General features: G+C 36.8%; 1 protein-coding gene across 1 annotated transcript in view; it reads left to right on the top strand.

The window, feature by feature from the left end:
- The window catches only part of LOC124255454 (focadhesin-like), a 531258-nt gene that overhangs the window by 475850 nt on the left and 40706 nt on the right, over positions 1–14702 (top strand). The window contains exons 7-8 of the mRNA XM_046689369.1: positions 11510–11702; positions 12816–13028. Coding sequence (XP_046545325.1) covers positions 11510–11702; positions 12816–13028 — 406 coding nt within the window. The remainder of the gene's footprint in view (positions 1–11509; positions 11703–12815; positions 13029–14702) is intronic.

Raw genomic sequence — 14702 nt, 5'->3', positions numbered from 1 at the left:
CTTAATTCCCCTGCAGGCCACGTTCCTGTAAATAGACGAGATACATGGAAGTATTATCTGGATTAATTATACTTTACTGAAAGAACGAAATACATCTTCAATGACAAACAACATTGCTCATCAACCAAATCATATGATATCCGCTGCTAAATGTGTTGAAAGAACCTGTGTCCTTTTGACAAAATCTTTGAATTGCATTTAGAAGTGATACACATAAAAGGTGGAAATTTATGGATGTCAACTTTAGCAATATGAGGACCAAGATGTTTCATTCGCCCTTTCATCAGGTGTAAGTGAGTAAGTGAGTTTGGTTTGTTCCAGCAATATTGCACCCATGTGGGGACCTGTGTCCTTTTGACAAAATCTTTGAATTGCATTTAGAAGTGATACACATAAAAGGGGGAAATTTATGGATGTCAACTTTAGCAATATGAGGACTAAGATGTTTCATTCGCCCTTTCATCAGGTGTAAGTGAGTAAGTGAGTTTGGTTTGTTCCAGCAATATTGCACCCATGTGGGGAAACGAACCTGGGTTTCAGTGCGACGAGCGAACACTTTACGGAGCTACAGATAACTTTTTGAGTCATTGAGTTATGTACCCATTTGTGTTCATCTCAATTGGGTATCCTAATTTCCCTTTGAGTAACCAAATAAATTGTACTCATCGCACTCAGACTCGATTGGGTATTTTGCCATTTTCCATTAATTGTACAAATATAATCAAGTTTAAATGTTGGTTTAAGTGTTTGTTATTTATGTTTGATCTGTAATATGACAAATGATGAGAAAGACTGCAAGTTGCCAAGTTCATGTGCTGAAATAGAACCTCTTAATATACCTCAGTTATTTATCTATTTCGTTTGTACCCATGTAAGATCAAATTTATTGAGTATTTACAAAATTTGAAGCGTACTTGTACGCAATATACTTATTAGGAATTGAGTTTTCACGTGAATATTTGCGTAATATACGCAGATACGCAGCTTATCTGTACCTCTGACTTTATTCACTAGGTTAGCCCACTGCCCCTTTCATCAGGTGGATATAACCAAAAACATTGTGCTTACTGATGAAGGAGCTGGAATATACTCCCAAATGCCAAATTTCCTGATGAAGGAGTAAGAATATTTTCCGAAACGTCATTTTCTTCGGACTACAAAATTACATCTATAAATGTTCCCCTTTATACTTTTGACAGTACAATCTTTCCTAACCAGCTGATTCTTCACCATTGTTACATCAATTAAAGAATATCTCAAATAACATTATGTCGAATGTACAAATGTATTTTCTAATCTGAAAAATATTATATAGATACATACAAATTTGCTGTTTTATGTTGAATTCTAATAATAATAGTCCTTACTACCTTGGACCGTGGACACAGTACCAACTTGACAGGTGTTATGAATTTCTTGTATGTGTAATTATATTGCTGTATGTCTGTGATACTGTTGCTAGATCTGGCAGGAATTTCATGCCTAGTCAGCTCGAAAGTCCAAACAACAGGTTCCCCCAGCTTGGTTCGAGATAAAACAGTTACACTGTATTTTTAAGCCTGTTGTGTTACAAATTGGCCAGATGTCATAGAAAACAGTAAGTCATTAATGTTTCCAGGAGCTAGTGACCACTTAAGTGATGTTTTCCATGAAACTGACCTATGTAGGGTAACCTTTTAACAGATCAATGATTGTTAACTTAATATTGATCATTAAATACTGAACAATCCTCTATGGATGCCCTATGTAGAGCTGGCTATTAATATATCAGTGATTGTTAACTAAATATTGATCATTAAATACTGAACAATCCTCTATGGATGCCCTATGTAGGGCTGGCTATTAACAGATCAGTGATTGTTAACTAAATATTGATTATTAAACACTGAACAATCCTCTATGGATGCCCTATGCAGAACTGGCTATTAAGATATAAATGGTTGTTAACTAAATATTGATTATTGAATACTGAACAATCCTCTATGCATGCCCTATGTAGAGCTGGCTATTAACAGATCAGTGATTGTTAACTAAATATTGATTATTAAACACTGAACAATCCTCTATGGATGCCCTATGCAGAACTGGCTATTAAGATATAAATGGTTGTTAACTAAATATTGATTATTGAATACTGAACAATCCTCTATGCATGCCCTATGTAGAGCTGGCTATTAACAGATCACCAAGAAATGAAGCAGCGGGATACCGAACCCAGTCAGAGCTGGTGGGTCTGCACTCAAGTGTAACGGCTGGTTCATTTGCAGATGCCTTCACGGCTAATTGTGTGTATATATATAGAGAGATGTTGGGTTTTGTAAATACATGCTCATTTTTAGTGTATAACATTTTGCAATCAACAGACATCATAACATGTCATGTGTTCAAGTATCACACCTGCCTGTCTGTGTAATTACATAATGTGACAGAGACCGAACTCGGGCCTAAATCAATGCATTTTGTTTATGGTGTATAGCCTGATTGGTGTTAAGTTCAAATTGCATGTGGTCAGTGATAGCAGCTGTGTATTGAATATTGTCATTAGCAGACAGGCAGGCAGACACACAGGTGTCAATAAAACAAGACATTGAGTTTTGTCTGTGACAACGACATATCTATATCACAGTTAGAAATTCTGTCAGCAACGCTAAATAATGACATTGCTTTTAAGTATCGAACTGAGAAAGTGTCACCGGTAAGAAGAACGCGTGTTGTGAAATAGACAAATGAAATTATATAACAGTTAATTTACTGTCATAACATATAAAAAGCTCAGCCTGTGAGATATCAACAAAACATTAGAAAAATAGCTCACACCAAAGCCTTCACCGAGTATTCACCCGACAACCCGCTTCCAAGCTGCGAACCTATTTACTTGGGCACGTGCATATGAACCAGCCCAGCTGTTGAAACCCGTTTCCCCAGAAAAGTCTGGGAAAATTAGTGAAACGCGTTTGAACTCGATTTGGCGTTTTTTTCATCGCGTTATTTTTCAACTTTATAAGTTGAATTTGCATTTTTGACGATTTGTTTCGGTATGTCCATACCGAAAGGTATCAGAATCTGCAAAGTTGTGTTTTACGTTGCATGTGACCTTTAACTAAATATTGATTATTAAACACTGAACAATCCTCTATGGATGCCCTATGTAGGGCTGGCTATTAACAGGTCAATGATTGTTAACTAAATATTGATTATTAAACACTGAACAATCCTCTATGGATGCCCTATGCAGAACTGGCTATTAAGATATAAATGGTTGTTAACTAAATATTGATTATTGAATACTGAACAATCCTCTATGCATGCCCTATGTAGAGCTGGCTATTAACAGATCAGTGATTGTTAACTAAATATTGATTATTAAACACTGAACAATCCTCTATGGATGCCCTATGCAGAACTGGCTATTAAGATATAAATGGTTGTTAACTAAATATTGATTATTGAATACTGAACAATCCTCTATGCATGCCCTATGTAGAGCTGGCTATTAACAGATCAGTGATTGTTAACTAAATATTGATTATTAAACACTGAACAATCCTCTATGGATGCCCTATGCAGAACTGGCTATTAAGATATAAATGGTTGTTAACTAAATATTGATTATTGAATACTGAACAATCCTCTATGCATGCCCTATGTAGAGCTGGCTATTAACAGATCAGTGATTGTTAACTAAATATTGATTATTAAACACTGAACAATCCTCTATGGATGCCCTATGCAGAACTGGCTATTAAGATATAAATGGTTGTTAACTAAATATTGATTATTGAATACTGAACAATCCTCTATGCATGCCCTATGTAGAGCTGGCTATTAACAGATCAGTGATTGTTAACTAAATATTGATTATTAAACACTGAACAATCCTCTATGGATGCCCTATGCAGAACTGGCTATTAAGATATAAATGGTTGTTAACTAAATATTGATTATTGAATACTGAACAATCCTCTATGCATGCCCTATGTAGAGCTGGCTATTAACAGATCAGTGATTGTTAACTAAATATTGATTATTAAACACTGAACAATCCTCTATGGATGCCCTATGCAGAACTGGCTATTAAGATATAAATGGTTGTTAACTAAATATTGATTATTGAATACTGAACAATCCTCTATGCATGCCCTATGTAGAGCTGGCTATTAACAGATCAGTGATTGTTAACTAAATATTGATTATTAAACACTGAACAATCCTCTATGGATGCCCTATGTAGGGCTGACTATTAACAGATCAATGATTGTTAACTAAATATTGATTATTAAATACTGAACAATCCTCTATGGATGCCCTATGTAGGGCAAGCTATTAACAGATCAATGATTGTTAACTAAATATTGATTATTGAATACTGAACAATCCTCTATGCATGCCCTATGTAGAGCTGGCTATTAACATATCAATGGTTGTTAACTAAATACTAAATGATTTTCGATGATATCGAAAAATATCTTTGTGCAAAAATGCCGCAAAAGTCTGAAAGAAACAAAAGCAACATATTCTATGACACTTGTGAATGGTGACACATGTATGCAGGCATGACTAGCTAAAACAGTACCCTGAACATCATTTAGAAGCAGCCTGTTAATACAGACAAAATCTTGTGTATTGTGTATGAAAATTAAAAATATCTCAATATCACTGACACAGTTTTCATTTTGATGATCATTCATAATTCTTCCCAACAATACTATATCCGATCATCGATCTCTATGGATGTAATTAGAATTCTGAAACACATGGAAAGTGAATGCATTATAACGAAGGATTGTAAACTAGTAAGGAAGCTGCATTTGTGCCAACGATTCTCCTACATAAAACCTTTCAAAGTTTGCAAACTGTTTTGTGATCAAAAGCTTCTAACGGGAATGGAATGACTTTGTAATACCAAACAAATAAATCGGAATAGGATTTATCCGTTTAACCTTATGTAACACAGAGATTCCCTGAACAAATAATATAAAAGTTAAAACTAATAATGATTAAACATCTTGTTCTCATTTTAGAAAGTTTAAAAGCTTTCAAAGTAGTTTTTCACTCTTCTTAAAGCATAAAAAAACAAATAAAGTGGATTGTCTCAGCGAGGATATTTAGATGAGTTCCCTTACTTTGTGGCTTGCCCACTGGAACCCTATGTTCTCGGCATCTGACAAAGATGTCCCCTTACACAGAGATTGCCGGGAAATCTGCATAATACCCGTTACAATAAGTGTAGGGAATCCAAGATTTATCTATCGCCTGATACTGCAGTTGTCATATAAAACATGGATTATTTGATGACGTCCCTCAAGGGGGATTTTGTTAGGGTAATTCTTTTCCGCTTGTGCAGGCTGTTTGTATGCTTGGTCCTGGTGAAGTCATTGAGTGTGTGTATTGATGTGTGGTAGATGTTATTTTCCATGCCATCACCACTATTGTAGCCAACTGGGGAACTGTCATGGCAATAATGAAGTCACTTAGCGGTTGAGATTAATGTTATATTCTGATTTTCGATGTTCAGTTTTTCACAGTAACAATCGAAGCAGAATATGTTTCTGTTTTGTAAGATCCTGATTGTTTATTGGTTTGATAATCCCATACCTCTGCTCCTGGCTTTTACAAAAGTGTTAACGTCTGACCAAAGCTGCATTTCCTTATACATCAAGTTGTGATATTCCTGGAATACTGTTAAAGGATATTCATGCGTATATACAAGTATTGTAAACTATGTGTATACGGAGCACATTTACAACTAACTACCCAATGCTTCCCATTTCCTGCCCAATGCTTCCCATTTCCTGCCCAAAGCTTCCCATGTCCTGCCCAATGCTTGGTACATAGAAAAATGGACTTTTACAAGTTTCCAATTCACTGTACATGTTTTCCGATGCTGCTTCTAATCATTGTACTTGCTTTGAGGTGTGTCTTCCTGTTTCATAAGTGGCTTCCAATCAATGTATATCCTTTTCGCTGTATAAACACCTTTTGTTGTACTTACCAATTTATAATATAAACATGCCACCTAATCTCTTTGATCGCTGTAAATCTCAATCTTTAATTCCATCTCAATGGCCTCTTGTATGCACTATATAGATTTTGTTTTGTAAATCATATTGTCATTCACCTGATGAAGGGGCAAGAGGTAGCCCAGACATGTCATGTTGTAAACAATAAAGAAGGTGTAAATCCATACCATACGTTGTTGTGTTACCTCCCAACTTCTAAATGCCCATCAAGCATCTAACTGATGGATATAACAAACTTTGTTTTGGTCCTGGCTTCTGTTTAAATTAACTGAACTGCATATATTGAACAAAAACAAACCAACATTAGTGTTCCCTTTGAGTCCCTTAGAACCCTACTTTACTAATGTAAAACTAACTATTCCAATGTTCTCAAAGATTGCCTATTCTTGTTCTAGTTTTAACTGTTAGTGGGGGCAGTGGGGTAGCCTAATGGTTAAAGCATTGGCTCGTCACGCCAAAGACCCGGGTTTGAATCCCGACATGGGCACAATGTGCGAAGCCCATTTCTGGTGTCCCCCGCTGTGATGTTGCTGGAATATTGCTGAAAGCAGCGTAAAACCAAACTCAGTCAGTCAGTCAGTTAACTGTTAGTGATGTTTGATGTACTTCAGAGTAAATGAGTTAGAATTTCAACCTTTAGATGACTACTTTCTTGCATATGTTCCATGCCAGTATATTCTATATCACAAATCAAGGTCACTCAGTATGAACTATGGCTGAAAATAGCTTGTGTTCTTGATAGCATGAATATTGTTAATGGAATTTTTGTGTCCACGCTCATGATATAGACTGAACATTTTTTAGGTTATTTTGTCAACTGTCATTTGGCATCCATTTCTTTTAACTGTTCTTATGTACATCTATCTTAAAAGCCCCTTGCATCAAACACTTGCTCAGGCTGAAATGCAACAACTCAGGCTGATATTTACAATATCGAGAGAACACATGCCATCTCTTCTTGTAATTTTACCAAATTTGTTGGATTTTGGTCTGATTGTCACCAATTGTTTGATTAATACTAACATACAACCGACCCATTTCCCTACAATGTAATTTGTTATAATATGCTTGCCAAACTCTGTATACAAACGCATGGTTATATTTGACTGTTACTTAATGTCATGGTTTTGTACCTAAAAAAAGATGAATATAAAAAAAAAAAAGAAGAAATGCAACAACACTTAAAATCAATCCTTTTGACACATGTTAAAATTTCTGTGACAGGTGTGAAACAGGCAAAATGGAAGCCTTCTCTCTAAGAGTCATTTGTGATCAGGGCGGTGCAGTAGCCTAGTGGTTAAAGCGTTGGCTTGTCATGTCGAAGACCCGGGTTCGATTCCTCACATGGGTACAATGTGTGAAGCCCATTTCTGGTGTTCCCCGCCGTGACATTGCTGGAATATTGCTAAAAGCAGCATAAAACCATACTCACTCATTTGTGATCAAGTGTAACATATTTTTATTAGAGGCTTGAGAGTCCACTGTTCAGTGTTGTAGCATACATCTTGCATGTGAAGTCTAGTGCAATACCCACATCCTTGTTTAAAAACTTTGTTAATATGACCTCATGTTTCTATTCGTGACAATGTCTTGATCTCCTACATATGAAAATCTGCTTGATATACAGCCCATCAAATATGCATATGTACATTGCTAAGTTAACTAGAAGAAGAATGAATGATTGCTAGTTTATGTGATTCTTACTGTGAAACAATACAGTAAGGTAACACTTGCTTGACAGCTATATCTATCCTGAAATGTCGCATCAAGATAGAATAAGGACTTGTCATCCATAAAAATATATTCCCTTTACTGCTACTTGCCGACTTCTAAATGCCATTCAAACAGCTTGAACCATCACAACTACTTGAGCTTCATTATCACTCAAGTTGTTAAATATTTCTGAAAGGTGAGCTTCTGTACCTCTGTGACTTTGCTTGGATAACTGAAGTAATGATGAAGTTGAATGTTGCTTTTAGCATGTTGTGCAAACTCATCCCAAGGTTTCTTAATTTTGGAGTTTCTGTGGATACATGATCAGTTATTAAAATCATATTAATAGTAAGGATGGCTTAATATAGTCTTTTCTGGGGAACAGTGTAAATATTTGCTCAGTGATAATTTAGACATGTTTACGTCACCCAAGTGCACTGTTGAGCCAGTCTTCGACCTTTACAACCCTTCTTTTGTTTACGCATGCAGATTATAGCTAACCTGGCTCAGAGATGGATGTGAGCTTGTACTCCTTTCTTATCATATTTCTTCTGTTCCATCAATTAACTTAAAACTTCTTCTCCATAGCTACAGAATAGAGAATCCTGAAACTACAGTGAATGCCTGGGATGGAACATAGTAGGGTCCATGATTGGGTCCATGGTATTATCAGCATGGTATTTAGGTCTGTTAACAGGTCTCGATGAATTAGTTAAAATAGTTCAGACCTTGATGATATGGTTCAAACAGAAGAGGCCTTGACAATATCATTGAAATATATAGGGTTTGGTTGAAATAGCCTTAATGGCATGGTTGAAATATCAAAGGCCTTAATGGTATGGTTGAAATAGCAAAGGCCTTAATGTTTCTAGTAAAATGGTACGTGATACGTGTTTCTAGTAAAATGTTACATGATACACCTTTCTAGTAAAATGGTACATGATACACCTTTCTAGTACATGATGCATGTTTCTGGCTGGAAGGTTTCGGACATGAAGAAAAACATGAGGATCAATATTACTGCCTCTGTTTTTGCATACAGTGCAAACACCTTTCTATTTTGATCTGATTCAGTCAGATCATGCTAGCGTGTAGTCAAATCTGTCAATTGCTTTAGTGCTGGCTGATCATGCCAATGAGCAACAAGTTAATTAATCCAGTTAAGTCTGCAGATGACTGTCTGTGATCTATCTGCTGTCTGAAAGCCATGTTGAGATTTTATTTACTTCTACTACGCTTTCCCACAGCAGACAGGGTTCATATGAATGTCTGCATTGAGTAAGACTTTGTAATCTTGTACAATTAGTTTTGAAAAATGCATGAATTTTCTTTTGAAGAAGGTATAAGAAATGATAAATTAGTCAGATTTGGCGCGGAGTGATCTTCTTTAGAGTTTTGACGGAGGAACTGGCATTATCGCGGTTCCTTGGGGGCGTGGATGACACGTACTTACGTCAGAAAAAGAGTCAATTACATCTGGTCCACACTTGCACAGACCATGAGACTGAGAAAAAATATATTTATGAGACTTAAGATGAAATGTGGAAAAAGTTTTTCTTTACTGATATTTAAAGTGTTAGGGAAGAGAGATTTGAATAGTCTTCCTCCAGAAACTCAGAAATAAGAACAAACATATAAATACAGATTTATTGGGATAGTTTTTTTGTTTACCTGACAATGGTAGACCCTTTTTTAGGGTTCCTTACTGTTTTTTGTTATTTATTTATTTGTTCGTTTAACATTGAACTGAGCTACGCAAATAATATTCTGAACCAGAAAATCCAGTGATTGACATCATGACGTCCTGATGTATTTGATACTAATGGCATCAAATATAGTGTATCATAGTGTTCGAGGGAACCAGGTCACTGCTTGCAAGCATTAGGGTAGACTTGAACAAGTCTCTAAGGTCTCTAAAATTAATAGTTTTAATGATAATTCCTAAAAATAATACATAACAGACTGGGGTACTTAGGGACCATTCATAATTTATGGCTAGGGGGGTGATGATGATTTTTATGGAGAAGCATGTACAATGTGAATGACCCCCCTAAAATATATGAACAAACTAAGTGACCCCCCTGCATGTCATGTACAAAATCAATGACACCCCCCCATCATTTCTAAGCATTATTTTAAACATATTTTTGTGTACAAAATTGCTGACACTTCCCCTAGTATATGTGTCCAAAATTGATGACCCCTAGCTCCCCAGAACAAACTGGGTGACAACCCCAAACCCCCTCAAATCATCATCACCGCCTAACTAGCCATACATTATGAACGGTCCCTTAGATGTACTGTCTGCTTATCTAGACTTCCTTCTTTGAATGATAGAATAAGTATACATCCATTGGCTCTGTGTTCAGTACAGCCTTGGAGCAAGGCTAGTATTAGGGGTGAGCCAGTTTGGTTTAAGCAGCACCGCTTTGAAAAATATTTCAGCGAGCCCAGCATGTGGGGGGAGGATTCATCCCACATTGGAAAAGGCTTCATCACGTGATGCCATCTGTCACAGACATGGTGACCCGTGAAGGTCCGGGTTAGAATATTGATCTTCAGTAGCCCATGCTTGTCGTAAGAGGCGACTAACGGGATCGAGTGGTCAGGCTCGCTGACTTTGTTGACACATGTCATCGGTTCCCAATTGCTCAGATCGATGCTCATGCTGTTGATCACTAGATTGTCTAGTCCAGACTCAATTATTTCCAGACCGCCGCCATATAGCTGGAATATTGCTGAATGCGGCGTAAAACTAAACTCACTCACTCACTCACAGACATGGTGCTGACAGACCAAAGATCATAGCGTTTGGAATTTGAACCCAAGACCCACCACTTCTGATCACAAGTTTTGATTGTTCTTGTTAACTGTTGAGATCATGTCAAAGATATATTTTATCAAATCTTGTTAATTATCAGTGTATTGACTGACCTTGACATTGTCAAACAACATCTGCTCCCTTTTATACCAGTATGTCTTACAGTCACTAAACCATATTAGGTTCCTTCCATCTAGCACTTTCTGCAAGCAAAAGCCCCAAATGAAGCAGGTCTATATTTTCCTCAGGTTCAGGTTCTCCCAGCTTATGACGGCTCCTATTCAATTTAAATGGAGTTGTAGTCCGTTTGATTTCAATTTAGACCGATGAATTGCTCACTAACACAAAATCTAATAATTGCAACAAAACCAAATTTTGCACAGTCCCGTGAAATTGACAGACCAACTCTGATGATTTGTCTCATAATTATGAACACCCGAATAAAAAAGTTGTTTAACAAACAATCATTATTTTGTTGTCCCTCACCGCTACCTATTACGAAGGGGGACCACTTGCTGGTAGGACAGCCAGGTAATCAAGAAGCATGTGTAGTGAAATTTCAAACATGCAATTCGGCACGCTATCTTTTACGGGGGGGGCCACTTGCAGGTAGAACAGCCAGGTGTGCGAGTTGTACGTGTGAAATTTCACTACACACGCTTCTTGATTACCTGGCTGTCTTACCAGCAAGTGGTATATATATTCAAAAACTAAGTCCACCTTTCATATGTAATAGGTTGGGATACTATCTTTTGGAAAAACAACAGTTTCTGGACAAGAATCTTTTTAGAGTGCATTGCAATTGGTGCATCTTGACGTAGCTGATTCAGACCAGAAATAGGCTTTCTTTCCCTTTTATTATATTTTATTGATTCAGTCTATTTCATCAGTTATTGCCAGAGATAATGTTCTTGTGTAAGTCTTATATATAAATGTCTATTTTGTTATTTTCCAGAATCAGACAAATAGCCATCAGAGTTATCTCCCCCTTTCTGAAGTTTGTGTTCCTGGAGCCTCAGCAAACGGCTCAGTACCAGCCAATGAGAAATGGCCTACAGAGAGCCCTCATTGATGTCTGCTTTGATGCCACAGACAGAGATGCCAAAAAAGTTGTTTCGTTCTTGGCATCAGTTCTTCATTGCTTCCAGGTAATAAGCTTTTGTGCAATGCATGCAAGTCATAGATTTTGATGGCTTTAATTGGATTTGGCCACTTGATGAAAGAGCCAGACTGCTGTTGTGATTCCAATATCTGTTTTCGAGGGTTATCTGTCTCCTAAAGAAACCTTGTAGTTTTGATATGGGTGAGCTGGTCTCACATTATGACATGTATTACCATGTCCAGGTCAAAAGGTGGCAGTGGTTAACAAACCAATATATCAGTGTGAAAAGGTTTCTAGAAGAACACATACATAAATGTCACTTGTAATATATAGAAATTGAATGTCAAACAAATGCTTTGACTCTTAAATATTGTTCTAGTTCCTTTTATTTTCACTTCAGATATTTTATAGTAAATGAAATTGTAATATCTCATTGGTAATATCTCACCAATATCACAACAAAAATCAGGATTAGAAAAATTGAGTTTTAAAAATATTTCATTTAAGATTTCCATTAAGATATCAGATTATCAAGCTATTACTGAAAAAAATCTGGGTTAGAACTGGACGTCACATCCATTGCTTGTCATATTAGGCAATGGATGAGATTGGGTGGTCAGGTGACTTTGTTGATGTATGTCATGGTAGAGTAGATCAGTGCTCATTATATTAATCGCTGGATTGTCTGTTCCAAACTCAATTATGTACAGACCGCTGCTGGAATATTGCTGATTGTGATGTTAAACAACAAACAAAAATCAAGTTGGTTTGTATTTTGCTTCAGTTTGTAGTAGATGGGTATCTACTTTATGGGAGAAAAACTATTATTATTATTATTATTAAAAGATTGAGTTCACACTTTTTACTGCTGACAGAAACAACAGCTGCCAAGGTTCAGTTTATAATTGGTCTTTCTTTAACAACCCATTCTCGTCATAAGAGCCAGCTAACGGGATCGGATGGTCAGACCAGCTGACTTTGTTGATGCTTATGATTGTATGCTAATTATGTAGATTGATGCTCATGATGTCAATCACTGGATTGTCTGGTCCAGAATCAATTAATTACAGAGCATCGTCATGCAGCTGGAATATTGCTGAGTGAGATGTTAAACAACAAATGAAAGCAACATGTAAACTGTCTCACCTCCTCCCATCAGATGCAGACCTTCGATTACTTGGCCAACCTGACAGTGTTCCTCCTGGACATCCTGAGGACTGCCACCAGACTGACCTGGTCACCCACAGAGATGTCCACACTGGCAGGGTTGGTGTCCTGCTGCCTGGGCTCCCTACAGCCCTGCTGGACAGTGGGCATTGACACTGCCAGGCTGGAGAAGGCAGTGCTGCTCTGTGTAGAAAAGCACCCACAGGTATCAGACATGGGAAACTCTATTGTTGGTTTATTATGGGTTCAAATCCTAGATTTGTCTTTTTCAAGATTAAAAACAGGTTATGAAAGTCCCAAAAATTTCAGCCGGACCACAGGGCTGGTTAGATGTAAAACTTGACAGCCCTGACCAAAACTTACCTGCCCACAAAATATCTTCATATACATGTCTAAATTTTAACCTAACTGTCTGGCAGGTAAATTTGAGAATCTGGCAGGCCATGTTGAAAATAACCCATCCCGGGCGGACGGGAAGGCAGGTATTTCAATGCTGTTAATAAGATAAGCAGTTTATGCAGACTTATGTGAATGTTATATTTTCAACTTTAAGATTTAAGAAAATGAATATTTATTCAAAACTGTCACAATAAAAAATTCAGTAATGGTTTCATTTCTGTGGCAAACATGCTGCAAGACCTATTTTTTCCTGTTCTGTTGAAGGACATTTAGGAATGAGTTCGATCTGATATTGTTCAATAATGGTCAAATAGCTTATTGAAAGATAGAATATAATGGAAATTAAAAAAGCCTTATATGTTACTTATTTAGATCTATGTAAAATGATAATAGAGTATCCTAATCAGTGTATGGTCTGAACAAAGTGCTTTGGACTTTGTTTTATTCTGTGACTGTTTCAGCTACTAATGGGCATTTAGTCATTCTTGTATCACAAAATTTCATGAAACTAATATCACATGTATATTATAGAAATTTGATGTTACTTAAGGCATCTTATGGACCCGTGAAAGTCCGGGTTAGAACATTGATCTTCAGTAACCCATGACTTGGTTGACACATGTCATCGGTTCCCAGTTGTGCATATCAATGCTCATGCTGTTGATCACTGGATTGTCTGGTCCAGACTCGATTATTTCCAGACCGCCGCCTTATAGCTGGAATATTGCTGAGTGTGGCGTAAAAATAAACTCACTCAATCACTAAAGCATCTTATGCAAGATAGTTTGTGGTGAGCTACAGTACCTAAAGTCTAATTTGAGCCACCTTGTTACTACATGATCAGGTCTGTGATAACAAGATGCGGGTTACTTTACAACATTGATAATGTTCAGAACAAGCCAATCCTATTACTTCATTTCATTTATACTCAACACTTTAAACAGTTTGTTAGACCGATTCATCTGGTGATATGTTGCATAAACATAAAACATTTTTTATTTCATTGTGAGTTCAATTCTATTTCATCTTGAAGTTACAATTTGTTCAAGTTGATATAATTGGTGAAGATGTGATGGAAAGAGATTGTTTTTGCAATAAGAAATTACCTTTTTTTCCCATGTTGATCAACCAGTTATTAATCACAATGGTATTCAGGCTTTCAGAACCTGTCAATAAATATCTCTTTTATTGGTACACAGTGTTCTTAAACTAACACTAATCCTGAACATTCGAGACTCAAAGTCAAATTATTTAAAATTGCTTCTTGGATGAATTTCAAGATATACAAAACGCTCTGCATGTCCGAAGGGCACTCAACTCTTTGCACGAGTGTGTCCTCGAGGCTTTGGCAATTTAATCTAAATTTCAAATCCTGAGTCTCCAGTTTAGACATACTTGAAATGTGGGAAGGTCTACACCATGGCCACAAACACCAATAAAGTCTCCCAGTTCTCCATGTCAAGCACCCAAGGGCACAGAC

The sequence above is a fragment of the Haliotis rubra genome, unplaced genomic scaffold (genome assembly GCF_003918875.1).
Source record: "Haliotis rubra isolate DU_JTF1 unplaced genomic scaffold, ASM391887v1 Scf60, whole genome shotgun sequence".
In the NCBI taxonomy this organism is placed as follows: Eukaryota; Metazoa; Mollusca; class Gastropoda; order Lepetellida; family Haliotidae; genus Haliotis; species Haliotis rubra.
Note: the sequence above shows the minus strand (reverse complement) of the source record. Positions and strands in the feature narration are given on the sequence as shown.